This window comes from Struthio camelus, chromosome 2 (genome assembly GCF_040807025.1).
Source record: "Struthio camelus isolate bStrCam1 chromosome 2, bStrCam1.hap1, whole genome shotgun sequence".
Classification (NCBI taxonomy): domain Eukaryota; kingdom Metazoa; phylum Chordata; class Aves; order Struthioniformes; family Struthionidae; genus Struthio; species Struthio camelus.
In genome coordinates this window covers 13,044,007-13,064,456 of record NC_090943.1, presented here as the reverse complement: position 1 = coordinate 13,064,456, position 20,450 = coordinate 13,044,007, and the positions used below count along the sequence as shown (strand labels likewise).

Below are 20,450 nucleotides of genomic sequence, written 5' to 3'. Positions count from 1 at the left end.
TGCTAGAAGGTGATTCCTTCTGGTTTTCTGAAACACCTACCTCAGGAAGGGATGAATCAGATTCCGTGAGTTTCCTTCTTTCTTCTGGCTACAGAATAAACCAAAGCAGCTGGACTAGGCCATTCACCTAACTTTTAGATAGCTAAAATTATATTCCCACTGATTTCCTGACTTAGTCATCCCCCTAACTCGATAAAATATTTCCATTTCTCTCTAAAGTTTTAACACAGTTATTTCTTTTGAAGGGATAGAATTGGTAATGCTGAAGGGGTTGATCATGCCCTCAGCAGATGAGGTCTCGTGTTCAGCAGGGTCCTGTCACAGCTGACCAGAGTCTAGGGCAGTCAAAGGATAGATTTGTTTTCGGTTCAGTCTTTAAAGGCTCTCTTTTTTTATTCATTAGGAAAGGATTTGCACTGCCATCCATCAAGAGCAGGAATCTCATCTCCTTTTCCATGCTAAAAAAAATATGGTATTGCTATAGCTTAACCATTCCGTGGCAGGGATTCAAACTGGAGATATAGTCATGCAGTCCAGAGCTCCAGATCAGTACCCTGATTAGAGATAGGTGGTGCTAAGCAAACATCTGTTAAAATAATGTGTTCATATTAGGATAGAAGCTTTATTGTACTCATTTTCTTCAGTTTAGCATTTGTATTTTCTACCAGTTGGTAAAGAGATTTCTGGAAGTGAGTTTTACAGTTTAAATGGGTTTGAGTTCAAAAGTATTGTGAAAATGCTCCTTTTCCAGCTGATTGTATACACGCGTAAAATGCACTCCACCATAGTTTTCATGTCTATCAGGGCACTAAGCATGTCTGTTAGAGTCAACGGATAGTGACCTTTGGTATGTGGCTAAGAAATAATGTCTGGCAACTTTATTGAGTGTTTCTCCAGTCACAGATTATGGCAGAGATCTACAAAACAGTGCAGCGGACTTCAAGGAACAGTCATCTGCAAAAGCACTGGAAAACTACAGTTTGCCTTAGGTGACTGGTTAAACAGCATGAGTAGTGAAAAGTCAAAACAAATAGTTTGCATAGGCTGAAATATGTTTACAAAGTGCATTTGAACAAATTCTACTGACAAATATATTTGGAAAAATCAAAGCTGCAAACAGGAAAAAAACAAGCTTAAAAGCGCTGAGCAAATTATTACTCTCAAGTAATTCTCAGCGGTAGACATGAGCTAGACAGATCCCTAGCTCTACTAATATCAATGACACAGCCTGCAATCTACAACCCGAATCACTTTACAGTATACGGGCCATGTAGAGCATGATTTTATGTTCTTGTTGTTCTTTTTGGAGGAAGATGTAGCTTTGTTTTTCTCTATTTCTTTTTGAATTGAACAAGCTCCATTTTTGCCACTTAGTCATTTGTGGAAGTGGCAGAGGTCACATTACAGCTCCAGAGTTTTGTCACTCAGAGCTGAGGAAACAAACAGTGGGATCGTCTGCATATAAATCATCAGTATCAGACAATTGCATTTATCCTGAGAACAATCTATAAAGGCTGGAGGCAGAACAGAAGTGAAAAAACAGCCTGATGAAATTTCTTCCCTAAAATTCTGTTCGCTGAAGATTTACCACGTAGCTACTTTTAGAGATAAATTGCCACCTTTTCTTCCACCCTCCCCCTTTTTCTTAACAAATATGAAGCAATTCCATCCAATGAAGTTCAGCCGGGGCCGAAGCATGTCAATTTTCTGAGCATGTCTGAACAGACCTGGACAATGAAACACCTTGGAAAAGTTAATAAATGTAGCTCCATTGTCTTGGTCTTTAGCCGTGGCACTACAGGGGTGACCTCCGTAACTCCAAATTCAGTGTCTGGGTTTCAAAATTTGACAGAAAGCTCTGCAAAACCAGACAAATCGGTGTGCAGTTCTTGTACTGAGGCAGCGAGGGTATAGGTATTATTTTGCAACACGCGCATACAGCAGCATTCAGAGACAGCAGCCGGGCTCAGCCCTGCTGCTGCTGCTCAGCACCACGGTGCCGTGAAGGAAAGTCCCCACGCTCCTGCGCCGCGAGGCAGGCACAGGGGAAGAGGGAAGTCGAGCTGTGGCCGTTTATGATGTCTTCACTGCGTGAAAGAACTTGGCATGTTTTAATGAGCAGGCTCGGAAGTCCAGCCAGGCCTCTGTGAGCACAATCGTTGAACGTATGATTGCTGCAAAGGCTGGTATTTTAGGTGGACTGGTGCCTGCCATAATTGGCAGTGTGGAGGAGCAGCAGTAGTGTTAAACGTTTGTCACCTGCACTGAAAACTCACGGGTCTAATTTAGAGGTTAAAACGCACCCAAAAGAGCAACTATATGTACAGGCAGCCAGGCGGTGCCCGATGCCGGAGCCGGGGGTAGATGGACGGGAGCCCCTGGCCCCCGTGGCACCCCGACTGCTTTATACCCAGGGCCCTGTGGAATTCAAAACTCAATTTTCATCTTTCAAATTCAGTGAGATGCTGCATTTCGGGTTACTTGTGATCATTTACTAATTCCGTACCACTTTCTGCATTCTTCATGGAAACTTCATTAATGGCTCATGTCTCGGACAAATCCTGACATGGCTAAGTACTTTCCACTTCCCTCTAATTTCCCCTTGGTTTAAGATGGTTTCAGTATTCCTCACTTTCTATTTGCTTCTGCTGTTCCGGCCAGCTACAGTTTCCCATTCAAGGGTGTCTGCATTTCAGTGAGTGCCTCTCAATGACCTTACAGCTTTGTAAATAGTAGCAAAAAGAACTGTGGGCTCCATACATATGAGGATTTAAGCAGGACTTAGATCTTTAAATCTTAAACTTAGATCTCAAGTTCTCTCTCCCCTGTAGAGGTACTTACCTCTATGGGCACCTCAAATTTTGTAGGCATTTAAGTTGTCCGTGTTAATGTTGTGCCTGTGTCTAATGATCTACCTCCAGCCATGTGCTGAAGTATCCTCTGCCTCGCAGAGCTGAACCAGCTCTCGCTCCTCTGTACCTAACCCTCCTGGCACCTACAAACAATGTCTTGGCATTTTCTACCTCCCTTCCCTTGCCCTGTCCCCCCCCCCCCCCACACACACACAGAAATCCATCAGTTTGGAGAATCCATACCGCACTAAGGCCTCAGAAAACGCACAGAAAATCAACGTTCCTCAATAGGGCAAGCGGATCCCCTTTCATTCAAGATCACATGGAATTGCTCAGGATGTCAAAGATACAGGTTCAATTTATTTCTCAGCTGAATAGGATTAACGTCTCTTTCTCTCATGAGAGTGCCATAATCACTACATTGTCCTCATTAAGCCATTCTGACTTTCGTAAAAGAATTAAAAATTACCCCAGCCGCGGGGGGGCCAAAATCTTCAATGTAGGTTGGTTAAATGAATATATTCCTTCTAAACGGAAGGACTGAGTTTCAGCTCCTTTTCCAAGGACTTCTGCTGTAGCTTTGCATTAAATAGCTGGAACTGGAAATAGTTTCCGCTTTCCCATATGAACTCCTTAGTTTCTGTATTCTCACTTTGTGACCCAATAAATTATTCTTTCCTTTTCTCAAAACAGAACAGTTTAAGACAACAGGTGGCAAATGCCCTGCGCATGCCCAGCATAAACAACAGCCAAGCAATTAGGACTTTCCCTATGGGAATTAGAGAAAAGGCTTTGATTCCTCACAGCGGGGGTGGAGGGGTGTTAAACCTAGGGTTCCCATACCCTCGTAAATATTGTAATTGCACCACACTGGATACAAAGGGTGTCCCTGCACTTTCACCCCCCAAGTACTCTCTTAAAAAAGGATGAGCCCTGCTCCTGCTTCCTCCCATTTTGAAAGACAGAGCCTGGACATCAATCTTCAGGAGGAAGTCCCAAACTGAAGAATTTCCAGTGACTCTAAATGAGCTCCCTAAGCCCTGAAGGAGGATAGGATTTAGGATACACTCTAATTTTCAGTGTTTCTTAGTGGGCTACTTTGTTCAAATTCTTATTCACGACATCATCAGCTGGCTATCTCTTTCTGAGGTACCTGATGCTCTTCAAGCCTAGGTATGTCATTTAGGCTCTGATGCAGTTATGCTTTGAGGCTAGAGGCCAGAACCCTTATTTCCCCATCTAAATTTCTGTGCAGATATGAGCTTCAGCCACCTTCTGACACTGTGTTGTGCCCACAGCACTCTTTTCTCTTCCTCTGTCGCCTTATGCCTGAGTTTGTACGGGAAGAAAATGTAGATGCAGGCCGCGGAGGATAGTTCATGGAAACAAGTGTGAAGCGGTGTGTGGTTAAGCAGATACATGGGATTGGATTCATCCGACTGAATGAATACCTCTGTATCTGAGCCAATCACCCCAAGTTCCCTTTGTAATTAACAGAATTTATGTATGTGACTCCTTTTATCCTAGAATAGACCAGATGAATTGTTCTCCGAAGCGCCTCTCTGCTTGTTGTAAAGGGACATTGGGAGGACTATCTCAGATGTGGACATCTACAATGCAGATGTCTACAGTTAAGTCAGAGGAATCCCACTCCTGGTCATTAGAGTTTTCCACCACTGGTAGAACAAGAGAGATACAGGACCAAATGAGTAAGGTGCTGCTGACAGTGAGTCAGCACTGTCATACCACTTTTGGGACATTTCAGGTCTTGGTAAAGATGTAGCTTTTAGTTTCAGGTAGTTTAGGAGAGGACTGTAGTTATCTTGTGCCCATGGCAGTGTGTCCCCAGTTGGTTAGGAGCTCATGAGCTATGCCAAATATTATAGTCTTTTGAATCAATTCACATAACTCCTGCTTTTCCGGAAAAGAGGATTTTCTTTGTTGTTGTGGACAGAGGTCTTGTAAGAGGGAAAAAAGGAATTCACATGACTAATAGAGATAGATACATTTGAAGAGTGAGGTATGTATTTTCTAGTAAAGAGGCCCTCTCCTCACCAGGATTTCCTGTGCCAGAGGGAAGAAGGTTTCAAATAGCTTTTATATTTTAATATGAAAGAGCAAAGCATGGGAACTGTCTTATAATCTCTTGCTGAGATCAAAGGAGAAGGCAAATGCATATGTACTCCCTTCTCTCTGGTGCTGCACCAGCTATTTAGGAGAACTAATGGAGCCTCCAGTGTAGAAGAGTCAGAGATTAGCCTCTTCATCTCTGTTAACCATAAAGAGTCTGAAAGGATTAATATTATCATCAGTGAATTTCAGCTGGAAGTAGGAAGGAAAATAGTCTCTTTAATCTTTCATCTCCATTTCTAGAAATAACTCTGAACCATGGCTCTCAGCCTCCCACCCACTCCTATTTTTTGTTATTCTTCTTTTCCAGTAAAAACAGAATTGGAAATAACTAACGCCCCTCCCTGAGTAGCTTTGATGTTGTGGAATTCTTGACCAATTTGCAATAGAACTGTGAAGTACTAACAGACGATAAGTGATACGTTTATGGCATCAGATCTTTAACTCACATGAATCAGTGTTTTTCCACTGACCTTAGCTGGTCTTGACTCTGTATATGTCCACTGACTTCAATAAAGCTGCATAGATTCACTGGAGCTGATGATCTGACCCATGAAATTGTGGAATCTTATCCAAAGCAAACTGAACTTTTGTCGTGAATTGGTCTTCAAGGGAAAATAATTGCTAATTCAATGACTCCCACTGTTTTTACTGCAGCTGCTAGTCATTCTGCTGCAGAAAATTTTTACTTTTAACTGGTGAATCAAGAGTTTCCACTGCAGCTTTAATACACAGAAGATCAGAGGTGTAGAAGTGTATACACAGACCTCCAAATGTTATGTTAGAGAAGGCAAGCCCTAGGGTCAGGCTGTGAAGCAGAAGTGGCACACTCAGGAGGAATCTTCCCAGCTAGACGTGATACTCTAGTTTCCTGTTATCTAGTCCAGTAAATGGTGTGGGGTGGGGGAGGGTTAAAATCGTGGTTTAGCTAGAACTTTTTGTTACATACAGGGTTGTCATATTCAGGGTTAATTTTGTGATGAAACAGTCTGTAAGAGCTCACTGGGATCTGTTTTCAGAATATCAAAGCAGTAACCTTGGCATATGTATGATGTTCCAGAGCACCATCCAGACAAATTATTCCTCAGAATTACAGAGTTTGGAGATGAAGAAAGTAAGCACCCTGCTCAGGAGGTTACAGCTCTGCTGTTCCTCTTGGCAGCCACTGAAGGGAGATGAGCAGAAAAGAAACGTGATAAAAAGTAAATGGCACTTTCCTGCTAAGCTAATCAGTTCTGTTTGCAAAAGGAGGGCCGTGCCAACTGCAAATCAATGCACTAAATCACTTTCGTTCTTGCGTGAGTCCTGTCACAGTGGCAGCTGCTAACAAGGGAATAAAGAAAACTGCTATTGGATATTTAGTAGACTTTTTAAGTGCTTGCGTAAAATAACTTATTTAATTTAATGCAAAGTTATAAATGTAATTGGACTTTATGGACATTACAGCAGGGAAGAGAAGAATAAGCTTCGTCTTCTTTCTGCACAAAGAGCTATTTTATGTTCCCAGGCCATCCTTATCAAACACTCTCTACAGTGTTAAAGAGCAGCTTTCACATGGGATTTTGCCAATTCACTAGTTTATTAGGGGGTAAACACTGACATAATAATACACTTGATATTTCGCATGGCTTTTAATAAATAAATGTAACAGAATAGGGCTAATACAGACTAGCTTTAGGATGAAATTAATGTACTCTAATGCCATAGACCATAGTGACTGCATCTTCATTGACTGTAAAGACAGCCTATGATGAATGCTTCAGAAGTGGATCTGTACAATGACTATGTGTAGATGTAGCTGGATAATCCCAGTAAAGAAAACAAGAATTCCTCACAATACACAGAATCAATTTATGCAATGATGTGATACCATATTCTGTTTTGTTTTCTGTTCCTTTCCAAATAATTCCCAGTATTCTCATAACCTTTTTGACTACTCCTAAGCTTCAAGGTGAGATTTTGACTGCACTACCCACAATGAGTTCAAGATCTGCTTCCAGATAGCTCACTTGGAGCCCATTAGCATTTATGTATAGTTATGACTTTTTCTTCATGTGGATTTCTTATCAGGAGTTTATCAGTATTGACATTGCAGGCAGAACTGGGGAATCTTTCTTGTCCCTAGCTGTGACCGGTACTAGTTCCTTTCAGCGACTAGTCTCTCGTACATTTTGCAGTGTTGCTATTAAATTGTTTGTAAGAAGGTTGCAGTTTTCCTAGAAAGCTCAATTTCTGCAGCATTCTCAGAATTATTTTAGCCTAAAATACAAGAATCTCGCATTCCTGAACTCCAGGTTGAAATCACTGTTGCACATACAAAGAAAGCCCAACTTTGTCATCATTTAAATCATCAATCGTAGCTGTGCAGTGAAATGCTTGATATAAAATACCCGTGGGCAAGCAGTAGACTGCCTTCTCTTTAATTACATCAATCCTCAGTCACCCCAAAGCAATGCCTTCCTTGGAAGTACTAACTCTGACAGGTAGTACTTCTGGGAATGCCATAAAAATGCCAACAAAGCAGCAATGGCAGAGAAAATAAGCTGCCTCATCTTTGGAGAATTATTGGGCTGTACTAACATTCAAGGGTACAATGTCAGCACAATGCAGAAAGAGTTAGATGCATAGCCCCCATTATTATAGTTGATGGGAGTCAGGTGTCAAGTTTCCTTTGCATCACTCTGAAAACAGCCTTCTTTGTAAAGCTTTGCCAACTTTTCCTTTGTTGCCACTTAATCGAAGGGCAGATTTGAAGCCATATGTGCAGTGATTGAATAAAGACAGAAAAGGTAAAGAAAATACTAACAAAATATCATTGATCAGCCTGAAATTTTCAGATTCTGTGCAGGCTGCAACAGAAACCTTAGTTAATATTAAAGGCTCATGCCTTAATATTCCATGAAATTGGAATGTTTCCATGTTGCAACACCTGGGACATCCACAAGGCTTCACCTAACTCTTTTCAGCTCTCTCAGTTCCCCATATCTCTCAGTTCCTCGGAGTTTAAGTGCTTAAATACTTAAATAACTGTCTAAATTAGCAGACCTGACTTCTGGTCAGTAGCATCTTGTCTGAGAAACCCTGTAAAGCTCGGCTGTCTTATATCACATGGAGTTAATTGTTTGCTCTCAGTAAATGTACCTATCACAGTAAAAGCATTCCAAAAGTATAACAGTAGCGACTTTAACATTCTTCCCACAGACAGATTGATCTGTAGAAGGCTACCTCATGTTATAAAGGATAGATCAGGGCAGGATTCAGTGTAACTATGCATCATTAGAGAAGTACAATATACAGTGGTCACACATGGCTGGTTTACAGTCAATGAACAGAGATTCAGATTAAAAAAAGAGTCTTTAACCACTAATTGCTGACTGGACATTTCTGATGCATTTCCTAACATTCAAGCAGCTATCCAGCTCTGGGAGGAGCGGGTTATAGCACAGAGAGCATTTCTGACAAGTGCACCGGCAGTGTCTGCCCTCAGCTAGGGCCATTTCGCGTTGGTCCCTTCATCGGTTAGGGAAGGCAGATGAACAGCTATATCCATATGTGGTCTGGAACATATTGCTACAGGCTGGATAGTTTAGAAGGACCGGAAGGCAATTTGTGTTGAGGTGAGGCACAATATGGTGTATGGACACCATACAGCTAATATGGTTAAGTGACCCAAATATTACACGGTAAGAATTGTCATCTTGTAAAGGATTAAAGAAATACTTAGCTGTTTATCTACACTGTACCTATATGTCATTTTTCTTATAGTTTCTCAGTGTACAATAACTCTTTATGCTTTTGATTCTTGAGTGCCCTCATTGTAAACTCTGTCAACATCAAGGACTCCTGATCCCTCTTTCATAATGCACAATCCAGTCAGTTGCCCCAATCTATGTGAAGATCAAAGACTGAAGTAGTATCATGGAAAACTGACAACGGGAAGGCCTTCTTGCTGGGGCTGCATTGCTCAGGGAAGCAGGGCATTTCCCTAAGTACTGTACAGCCCAGCACCAGGCCATGAGAACACCCACTGGGACATAGGTCAGGACTTCCTGGCAAGGTAGATGTCCAAGACAGGGGAGGAATCATCTCACCTAACTTCAGACGTCTAACAGTTAGTCTTAGTCCAAATCAGTAATCCAGGTTCCCAGCATTATCGATAGACGCCTTACGAGAGGGATTCAGCTTTTATCTGTTCGTGCCAGTGCCTCCTTCTGAACTTGGATATTTCGGGTTTGGAGAACTGAAGTTTGCCATTAACGGCTCACCCCAGCTAAGGCTTTAGGCATCTGAGTGAACTGTTGGTTCCAGAAGGTGGTAAAACCTCTCAAAATCAGGTAGTGCAGCTTTGAGCTTTGCATCACCTGTGTCCTGCTGTATGTGCAGCCCTGAGTCACGCTCTGTAGTAATGTCTGCATGGGCAGCGGCTTCCACCTCCCCCAGATTGAGCACATCTACATACAGAGCAGCATCACTTTCTCTTAGTGGCTTCAGGTGTCATTTGAAATACTTTTGCTAACTTTAATGCTCTCGTTTCAGCATAGACCACTCCTATTTCACGTGATCTATATTCAGTTAACAGGTTTAAATTAGTGACAGGTAAACATCTCTTAAGCCAAACTGAGCATGTTCATGTACTTTTCTTTTACAGTTTAGCTACTTATTTAAGTAGTCCAGACTCGTATGTAGATACAGCCTAATGGGTAAGAAATTCCAAAATTAACCTGTTCACCTTAGTACTGGCCCAACTAGTTTCCAATGTGATTGAAGAAGACATTCAGTTTGCCTTAAATATATAGACATATGCTCTTCGATAATACTATTTGATATGCAGCCAGCATACAATCAAATAGTAATAGGTAGTGTTAGTTATGCAGCTTTATTATATCCTTAATAAATCCACTAGCGCTTTTTATGCTCTGCATTGCAAAACTTCAGCACACAGAGCCGAGCACTGATACCTTTTCCACAACCATTTTCTCATGCTTCTCCGTTTTCTAAAGTGATATCACAAAAAGGAAAAAAAAGATTAAAAAAAAATTTTGCCACAGTTTATGGAATGTAAAATAAAAATATTTCCAAAATGAATGTTCAAATAACGTAAGAAGTTTGCAAAAACATAATTTTTAAACTACCATCTCCAAGCCACAGCCGGATCACTGAGAAAATACATAACACAGTACACTCCACAAGCAGACGGAGGTGCACATAAACTGATAATAACTCAAGGGTTTTTATCTCTCTGTGTCCTCTAGCGAGGCATCAGGAGAGAAAAACACTCTTGAAACAAAATTAAAGAGTTTTAGATCTAATTTTACTAGGCTGAACTAGATTTCAGATTGATTTCTGTGTAATCTAATAGAGAACAACACACATACACATTGCCTTTCTTATATAAAATCCGTCAACCAGCTTGTGTTTTTACTTACTTTGCTCTTTACTCGAAGTAATAAGAAACTAATATTTCACAACGCAATGTATTGCATTCTGTAAATGGTCTTTCATTATAAAGGAGCTTGGAGTGAGCTGTTATGCAGTGCTGAAGTATAGCCGCTGAGATTTGTCTACTCAAATGCCTATTTATATTCATATCATGAAGTTGCCACTAAAACCCACCATCTTCATTCCCTGAAAGGAGGAGAGCTGCTGGACATGCCATTGTGAAAAAAAATAATGTCCCAAATCCTGCATACGCTGGCTAAAGCCCGTGACGTGAAGGGGTCTGATCAAATAAACATATCCCAAAGGATATATCCTATGCCTCGAATTGTATCGTATGAATCCTTGCCAATCACACTCTTGGCTTTGTTGATGGCCATTTCTACTTCCTAAGTAATAAAACTGGAAGTTATTCTGACCTCAGAGTAAATGACCGTGGTGCCAGCCCTGTTGCCAGCTTTTCTGGGAGGTGAGGACAAAAGGGTTTTCACGTGGTGACCAGGGTGGCTTCGTGGACTGGGAAGATTTGGCAGTGATGCCACAGCAGTGCATCTTCACCACCTGAGGGTCCCCCTAAGCATGAGGACTCTCCACTGATAGGCAGAGCCAACTACAGAACAGCCAAAGCACGTGCTCAGGGCACTAACTGGCCGCGGTATGGTAGGGATCATCAGTGCCAGCAAGGCATTACATATAGCTTCCCCAAAAGCTTTGATCGTAGCAATTCTGGGTCAATATATAGCCAGAACAGAAAGTGCAGAAGTAAAAGGATTACTCCTGGTACTATCCCCCTGAGCTAACTCTTGCTCCACATTCAATGTTCTCTGCAGAATCATGATACCATAAACTGTTGTTGTTATTTATTATAATGGCATTTCAGAGCTCTCGTCTTGGACAAGGATCCCATTTTGCAAAGTACTGATCAATCACAGAGCAGAAAGATATTCCCTGCCACAAAACTAGACACATTAATTATAAAGACAGCAAGTAGATCTATTTACAACACACTTCTGTGCTTCACAGGCCAAGGTCAAGTTCCAGGGGAAGTGTGGGGATAGGTCCTTTTGCAGGTGGGTGATGCATGTTGAACTTGTTGCCCAGTTTCAGAGGAAGTCTTAATGGTTCTGGCATGCACACCTCTGACTTCTAACTGAAAGAACTTGTCTAGTGCAGCCAAAAGCCTTCCCCTGAAATGCTGACCATGAAAATGTTGAAAACCAATTGGGTTGAAAACCAATTGCTAAAAGCAGATCTTTAGTAACTGTCTAGCTCAGGGATGCCAACCAGCTTATCTGCAGACAGGAATGGCTGTATACTTTTTAAACCTTTCATTTTCCTTTGAGCTGCTCTACCAATACAGATTAGAGTTAAAAGTGCTGCTCCAGTCACATTGACTGACAGGTCTCAAGGGCTCATGATGCCAGTGGGGCTTCACTTGGGAGCCAGAATGTCTTATCACATACCCTTTTTATCACATACCACTCATGCCCATTGTGTAGGCTTTAAAGGAAGTGAAGTAACCACCAGATCATGTAAATTTGGAGATTTCCTGCAGCAGTGAGTTCCACAAATTGCCTGTACGGGGCAGGCTAATGAGAGATCTTACACTGGACATGTTGGACCTGTTGTGCTTGAGCTGAGCAGTTGGTTTGTCCTCAGGTAAAGGACTCTCATGTATTGTGTCTGCTGACCAAGATCATGGCATGCACCATGTAGCATGCTTTGCCCATATACACACATACTCACTGTATTGCTAAGGCTTTCTCTATCACTTAAGATAATCTTACTGCTCCACTCTGAATCCCAAAGAGTGATCTTCCTTCCCAGCAGTGCTAACATGGGCAGTGAAACAGAGATTTGCTAAAAGCTGGTTTCATTTTGTACTCAGGGTATTAACTAACAATATTTCTTACAATTCTGTGGAGAACATATCTATTTCTGCCCCAGCTTATCCTGTGAGCCTTTATGATCCCACAGCCCTGGAACATATGCAGAGCTGCCATTCTTCATTGCTACGTCTGTATCAGTAAGTTAAACAGGCCAGGGACCATTCTCTGTCCCTCAGACAAAGTGGCACAGCTTAGCTGACATGCTTACAGCTAAATGCTACCTCCAACCAGACAACCCTGGGCTATACTAAGTCCTGGACTGTATCTAAGATTTTCTAGGAACGCAGCTGGTTGGCCTGAGTAAAAATCACACCAGAAACCATGCTAGCTGTGTACCTCTATGGCTTATCTTGTACCAGTGGTTGGGTGCAGGTTCTCATCCTATGTAGTCTACAGAAGTATAGACACAGACACACTTATTGCTTTAGCGTCTGTTTGACACCCACCTCTGTGCCAGCTGTACAGTGCAGATCTTGCACAGTGGTTCTAGCCTTCTCTGAGTTTGCCTTTGCAGCAGGAGGCATTTCCTTTTACCTGGTCAAAACCTCTAAAGCCTCTGGTTCATAGCTCCATGCATGTACAGGTATAGCACGCGCTGGGCTAAATTGTGCCTTTTGCAGTGGCTGCCCAGTGCTGCCATTTCCCTCTGCCTTTTCAGCTCACCCTGCCCCCCTTACAGAAGCTGCAATGAACAATTCAATCTGTGGACTTGGAAGCAACTGCAGTAGCACCTGCAAACAGGCCAGTCTCTCATACCTCCCAGTGCTGGAGTGAGAGAACAAAACGCAAACCAAAGAAGAACTGGCATGTCTTAGGCACCCTTGCAGATATATGCAGGCTTGAATTCATCCTGTACAATGTAAGGCACCAAAAGGAGACTCCTAAATCAGGAATATAGCCATGCCCAGTTTGTTGTCTGGTCCATACAGAAATATGAGCCCGTCTGAAGGCTTTGGGGCAGCCACATCTCTATCTTAAACACTGCAGTTTAAGATAGATAGGGGGATGAATTGAGACTGTAATCCTAGCCACACTGGTACCCATAGCAGTCATTCACAGGCACCATAGCAAAAATTTGTTAGAATGGGTAGAAAAGAGCATCACAAAGAGACTTCACACCTGTCTGTGAAACAAAAAGCACTTAGGCAATGCCACTATAGTACTGCACACTCAGTAGTGCATAACTCAAAGACTGGTTCCCAAATTCAGCTGTAAAGGCTGATTCTGACACCAAGCAAGTAAACACCTATGTGGAAACTAGTTGCTTAAATGAAATGATGCAGCATGGTGGCTGTACAAATGGTAATTTAGAAGACTATGAGCCTCTCTCAGTAAGTGCTGTGTTCTAAAGACATAGCTATTTTCCCTGCAAATTTGCCATATTTTGCTTTTGTGTAAAGAATCCCCTCTTCCTGTCAGTCACTGTCAGCCCAAGCCTGAATTGACTAAGACATCAGAAAGGAGGTAGAGAATCATCTCCTGATGTGCAGGCTCTCTTCCCTCCCTGCATCCCCCCTTTCAAAATAAATCAAGGCTAACATGAGTGTGAGAACGTAACTATTTGAATAGCTGCAAATGTTGCTTTAAAGAAATAAAACCCATTTTTTTCAAGAGATTTTGTAGCTGAGTTATTGCATCAGAGTTGACCCATCCACAGTAATCTCATGCCCCATGCAAACCAAATAAATTATTTAGCACTAGTTTACAATGACCACGTTGCGTTTTTAAAACAATACTGCTAAGAAACATTGGACAAGTAGCTTATGATAATCAATCAGAATATGAGAATGAAACTAATTCAGTAAAACTTTGCTAATGTTGATCTGGCAAACTGCTGGTAGCCATCTGTCTAATCCTTGTTTTGTTCAGAAGTTGCATTTTAAAACATAGTTATTAATAGCGCTCATTAGCTGCCAAGCAAAAGAGCATGCCACAGGCTTCTGCTCAGAGATTAGCCCCCAAATACTATTTATTTTTCTAAGTTTGAGCTAGAACTTGCTGCATGATCTTAAGGCCAGGACAAGTCTTGCTCCTAGGGATCACAGGGCCAGGAGAGACCTTAAGGGTTCACCTCAGGCCAGGTACCATGCTCAACAGATGTCAAGCCTTTTCTTAAAGCTCTTCAGCAATGACAGTTCCTCGAGCTCCCCACCAGATGATCCATTTGAATGCTGTGCTATCCTTACTGTTAGAAAGAGTTTTTTATGTCTAAAGTGAATTTTCCTTGGTGCAATTTAAGTCCATTACTCCTAGTTGTGTTAATGGACATAGAATACCGTTTATTCCTTTCTTCTATGAAGCAGCTTTCTTTTGTATTTGAACACTATTGGTATGACCACAGTCAGTCTGCTCCTCTTAAAGCTAAATAATTTGTCCTAGGTGTATAAGGCCTGATTTTTAAAAGTGTTGCACTCCTGCAGTTCCCATTGCTTTTATTCTGGTGATTGAGAGTGAAAGAACCTCGGTACGTTTGATGATCAGGCTGTATTGTTTGATGCCCTTTAAATACCTTTAGGTATGAAGGGCATGAATGCAGTTTATAGCTGTATATATGTATTCTTGTCTCCAGAATAAAAGCATATGTACAGGACCTATGACCAGTCTTCTAACAGCATCCACAGAGCAAGAGCAACTTCACAAAAAAGAACAGTCTGATGGAAACTTGCTTGCCTAATATGTAGAGTTTTGCCAAATCATTTGAACTAAATCATTTTCTAGTTTTCACGCAAAATATATCTTAGTTGATAGTTGTTTTATTTGTTTATATGATTTATATGGCTAATGTCAAAGCAGTGTTTTTGTTTTTTGTTTTTTTTTAGCTAATTGCTGCTGTTGGAAAATATATACCTAAGATGCTTAAATTAAAATCTGTTTCCATACCAAAATAGAGGATAGTGAAGTTTCTTCCTGTAATGGGTTTCTCATTAAGAGGAAAGGTGATTTTTATGCTTAAGGTACTGGACTAGAGTTCCATATAGTGTCGTTCAAAAGGATGTTTCCTATAGTGTTGACGCACAAGATGATATGATTGTCCTGTGCTAGCATTCAAGGGTGCCTAGAGATAAATCTCACTACTACCTACTCTGTCTCTCAATTTCCATTGTAAATACAGCTTTCCTTATTTCCGTGTAGTCCTTCATGAAATAGCTCCTTCATGTCACCTGAGGCTCTTGGTACAATTGTAATGCATTCAATAATAGCTGCTTGCATTGGTTCTCATAAATGTAGGGTTATATATGCTGCCTTTTGGAGAAAAGAGTTTTTGAAATGTCTTGTTTTCCTCCCTTAGACCATCTTTCCTAGCCTAGAAAAATTATTACCTCAAACAAATGCAGAGAACATTTACAATTACAAAGTAAAAATAGCAGCTTTAATTTTAGGCTTCTTGTTGTTGCTTCTTTTTGAAAAAAAAAAGAATCATAGGTGGAGAAGGGGAAAAAAATGGGAGGCTTTAAAGGTATTTCTCTGAGGAACTGTATGTTTTTTTCATAGCCAGCCATGTTCTTTACTCTTATTCATAAGATTTTGTCAAACTGCCAAAGATAAGACTGATTGTGATGGGCATTAAAATTATTGAAATTGTAAAGTGAATATACAATTCTCCCAATCTTGTTGAGAAAAGGTAAACAAAAATAACACGAAATTTCACCATTGACAAGAAAGCTGAAGCGGCACAGATATGGTAATAGACAATAAGCTGCAGAAGATGAAGGTATGCAATCATACCTTTAGATATATATCCAGTCAGATTATTTCCCTGTAAACACCTACGTTTAATTATCCTGTCATCCATCTTCCCCTCCTCCATAGGTTCAATAATTCATCTGAACTATGTGCATACTATAGTTCTTCTCTTCTTACATTACTCACTCAAAAACCTGCCCTCCTCCTCTTTTGAGATGTACAGTAAATCTTCCATTGCTCAACCAACGGATTGATATATTAAATTATAATCTTTCTCATCTGTATTGATTGAAGGATATCCTTTTATTAGGGCCTGCCTGTGCTTGTGTGACATGACCCCATCCATTACAGCTCTTAACTGTGCAGTAAATTTTGCAGACAGTTTTCTGCCACACAAAGCAAAGGAACAAACAAGGTCCTTGGACACAGGTGGGAAATAGTAACAACAAAATCTTAAGATGGCTAAAGGGTTCCTTAGGCAAAATGGAAAGCAGTTGGAGAGGGTTTAAAGTCACATTACAAATCTGGCCTAGCGCCTACACAAAATGGCTGGAAGATAAATCATACCATATTTCTTTATCTAATAATAATATAGTATAAAACTGTACGGCTTCACTTTATGCTTGATGGCAGGGTAGTTACTAGCATCTTCAGCAAGAAAGCGCATGTCCTCATTTCTTGATTAACGGAATCACTGTCTGCAAGGACTGAGAAGATTTTCTCAGTGAGGAAGCTTGAAGCTTGCCTATGACACCCAGTATCTTGAGGGTTAGCCCTGAACGTCTGGCAGCCCTCAGCAGTCAGGCACAGAAGGGGTATAAGTTATGTGCACCATAGCTCAACGTCCAAGCACAACAGCTATCGCTGGTGTTAAATTTGAGGACTGCCCTCATCCTAAGGGTATTTGAAACTTTCCCCTTACCAAATGTATCCTTTGGATTAAGTCCCAAAAGCCTACGCTCTTTTCATTTTAACTAAAGAGATCGATTGAGAAAGTCTAGGTGAGTGATGGCCTTTATCCTAATCCCAAACAACAGTCTCACATACACTGAGATAATGACTTACAGAGGTACCGCATTTCTCAGTGAGCGACACCTTAGCAAAAAGTGTCAGAGTACTCATTTAGGAAAATCTTCCAGCTGAAGCATTCATAAATAGCTTCATTTTTTTTGGCTCGTGACATCACTACAATCCCTTAATGAAACTACATTTCAAGGAGGCTAATTTGTGCTCTAATTATGCATTAGTCTGGGCTGAAAGGTTTCTGGACGAAAAAAGGTTTCCTTCAGGGGATCTTTTATTCCTCTTATTGTATTTACTTAACAAAGAACAGTTTTTACTGTGCTCTCTTTATAGAGTTGAGTTTTAATGCTACCTTGCTAAGGGCAAACATCTGTAGTCATTTTTTGATGGATTCTGATAATGCCCTTTAACAAGGCAGAGGATTGTTTGCAAACGTAGGAAGAGCAAGGCTGAAAAGCTAACAGGTGTACTGCCAAAGCAGAATGAGCTTTAGGAGCTCTTCAGCCAGAATGCCTTCCAGGACAGTGGCTACTAAGGAATCACACGGGAGATTATTAGGCAGGTGGTTTACGGAAATTTAGAGAGATGCAAATGCCGGAAATATTTTCTCACCATTAAAGAAGATTCCCCTGCTAATCGCTTTTCCTGTGCCACTTGAAAGAAGACACTCAATATTTGGTTTTGGTGCATGATGCATTTGATACAGAGTGAAATCTCAACATTGTTCACAGTAAGCTAAGATTCAGAGTCATTCCACCTAACTGAGGCTTTCTGAGCAGAGCGGTATTTTAAGGAAAGCAGCTAAGCCCTTCAGAGCAGTGAGTTACCTTTTAAGGTGCGTTACTGTTTCTTCTGCCGCCCAAAAGAGAAACTCCATTGGTGTGGGTACCTCAGCAAAGTACCTATAGTTTTCAGGAGGAAGTCAGCCTAGAAAATGCAATCAATGAGTTATGAGTAACAAGGAAAATAAAATGTACATCTTCAGTATGGCCATTGCTCTTGTGTTTGTGTTAATAGCAGCTTTTCCCTGTAGATAAACTCTAGACCAATTTTTGAGTTAATATAAATCAGTATCAGTTCTCATTTTGTTGAATCCGTCCTGGCATCTAATGCAGAGGCTGATCCTGGCACTAGAAGTAAATTTCTGTGTCATCCATTATCTCCAGGATAAACAGAAGCTGCAGGTGGAATGAATTGCACTTAATATGAATGTGAATAAGGAGGAGTCCAAATAGGATTCCTATTGTTTGGATAATAACATCTTGTGTCACAACATAAAAGTTTCCAAAAGAGCAAATCAGCTATTTCTAGAAGAATTAGAAGCTGTTGTGCCCTCTTGCACCATTAACCCTTATCCTTTCTCTGAGACTTTTGATACAGCCTCTGTCAGGGAGAATAAACAAGAGCAGGTGAACCGCTGGTTTCAGCTGCTGCAGCATCCTCATGTTCCTCCTCTCAGAGTTGACTGCCCGCAGCTCTCAGCCTTCTCCCTCCCTTCCCAGCTGAATACCTGCCCTTGTTCAAGCCTCCCTCAGCCCTTCTGTATAGAGTATTTCACATTAAAAGGGTATTAAGATACTCTGTAGTACCACTAGACTTTGACAAGAGGCAGACACTGGCATGACTTGGCTGTCACAAGACGTAATTAAAAATATATTACTAAAGCCCTGCTGTACATTCACCTGATCACAGGTGAAGAGCAAGCTTGAAAATCCACCTTCCCACAGCACTGCCTGGGTTTTCCCAGCAGGTCCTTGCTGGAGGAGGTCAGTGCTAGGACGTGGTCTCTGTGAAGCAGTGCTAACGAGGCGCTACACAGAGGCTGTGGGAAGTCATCATGGCAGGAACCCGGAGTGATGCGTATTTGGACATTCACACATGCAAGCTATAATCAATGCATTACAGTTCTGTGAATTTTGATGGAACTGTAGAATCAGCAAAAAAAAAAAAAAAAACAACGGAAAAGAAACAGATTTGTCAAAATGTTTTCACCTGAGAGAACGTATGGAATAGATCTGAAGGCACTGACAAAATACTGATTTTATGTATCTCTTTTCTTCTGTTTTCTTCTAGAAAAAGTAAGCATACTGTCAACCTTTATAGCACCCTTCAAGTATTTGAGTCCTGGCGCAACCAATATGGAGGATGAAGACAATTTAAGTAAGCAGCTTCTTTTCTTTATAGATAAACGAACAATAAAGTTACCTAAAAGCACTGAAGTGTAACAGTAATTGTGGACACTAAGTAGATTTGGGAACATTGGCAGGCCTTGAGCACAGCCCTTCAGTTAAAATGTAGAATTACCTGATGCTGAGTGCAAGCGTATTCTCTTACGTCCAGTGAAGGAGAGGTTAATCTCAGTTCAGCTTCCCACTTTTTCCCACAGAGGCACTAGGAAGCGGGGCTATAAACTCTGTGCCACAAATATAAAGGAAAAAATTCTTGCCAAAGGGAGGTGTTCAGCACCCAGAGTCACAGAACTATGGAGCTCCTTTTCTCTCCTGCTTATGTTACCTTAGTTTGCTTGCTTGCTTTTCTCACAGACCCTGAAAGACAAGAGCTTTCTATTTCCTTCCTATTTCCTTTGTCTTTGCCCTGAGTTTATACTCTCTTGATTACAAAAGGACTTTTGCCAAAGTAAAGACTGCAGGATCAGGCCCTCCTTTTGAAAAACTATTTTCTTCTTTATTCCTGCTTGACATGACCTGCAGCAAAAAAAATAGACAGAAACAGAATCCAATTGAAAAGAGATTATTAACCAGGCTTAAATGAACTAGACGTAACTCAAAAATTAGCCATAGGATTGTCTGGGGCACTTGCACCAGAATGGAGGCACTGGCATGTTCTGTACCTGTGCCTGTATAGCTAGAGGAAAGCACTGCTGAGTTTGAAAGAGAAGTGAAGTCTTTAAAACGTAATAATAATAAATCCAGGAGAAAAGTGTGCATTTAGGACCAAATAACCCTTACTAAGCCCTTCTATTTATTATCCAGAAGCAATTATTGTGTGTTATCCAGCCCTGCTTATTGTAACGTATCTTGAGACATTTAAAAAAAGGGAGGAAGGCATTTTGAACCAAATGAACATCTCTCTGAGTTTTAGTATCACCCACCAGATGGGTTTCTTTCCCAGCCAGAAACACAATGACGTGTTGCCCTATTAGAATCAGTGGGTGGGAGGAATGGGTTTTTCTCCCTGTTGATGCTAATCTGCCTTGGTTAGAACATGATGTGGCACCAAGGGGAATAGTTGCTGAAGGAGTACAGCCCTCTATTTTGTACTGATGAGTATCGTATGGACATCACACTGTACCTGCGGCATGGGAACCGGTTTTTACATATCTTAGCAAAGGTGAAAAAGTCTCGGAAAGCCTTCAAAATTGGTCCCAAGGAGGCTACAATTTCAGGAAGAGGTATGAGAAGTACACATAGGAAAC

General features: G+C 41.2%; 1 protein-coding gene across 1 annotated transcript in view; it reads left to right on the top strand.

The window, feature by feature from the left end:
- Nucleotides 1-20,450, top strand: part of ADARB2 (adenosine deaminase RNA specific B2 (inactive)) — a 325,000-nt gene that overhangs the window by 189,536 nt on the left and 115,014 nt on the right. The window contains exon 2 of the mRNA XM_009683959.2: nucleotides 19,088-19,174. Within this exon, the coding sequence (XP_009682254.1) occupies nucleotides 19,088-19,174 (87 nt within the window). The remainder of the gene's footprint in view (nucleotides 1-19,087; nucleotides 19,175-20,450) is intronic.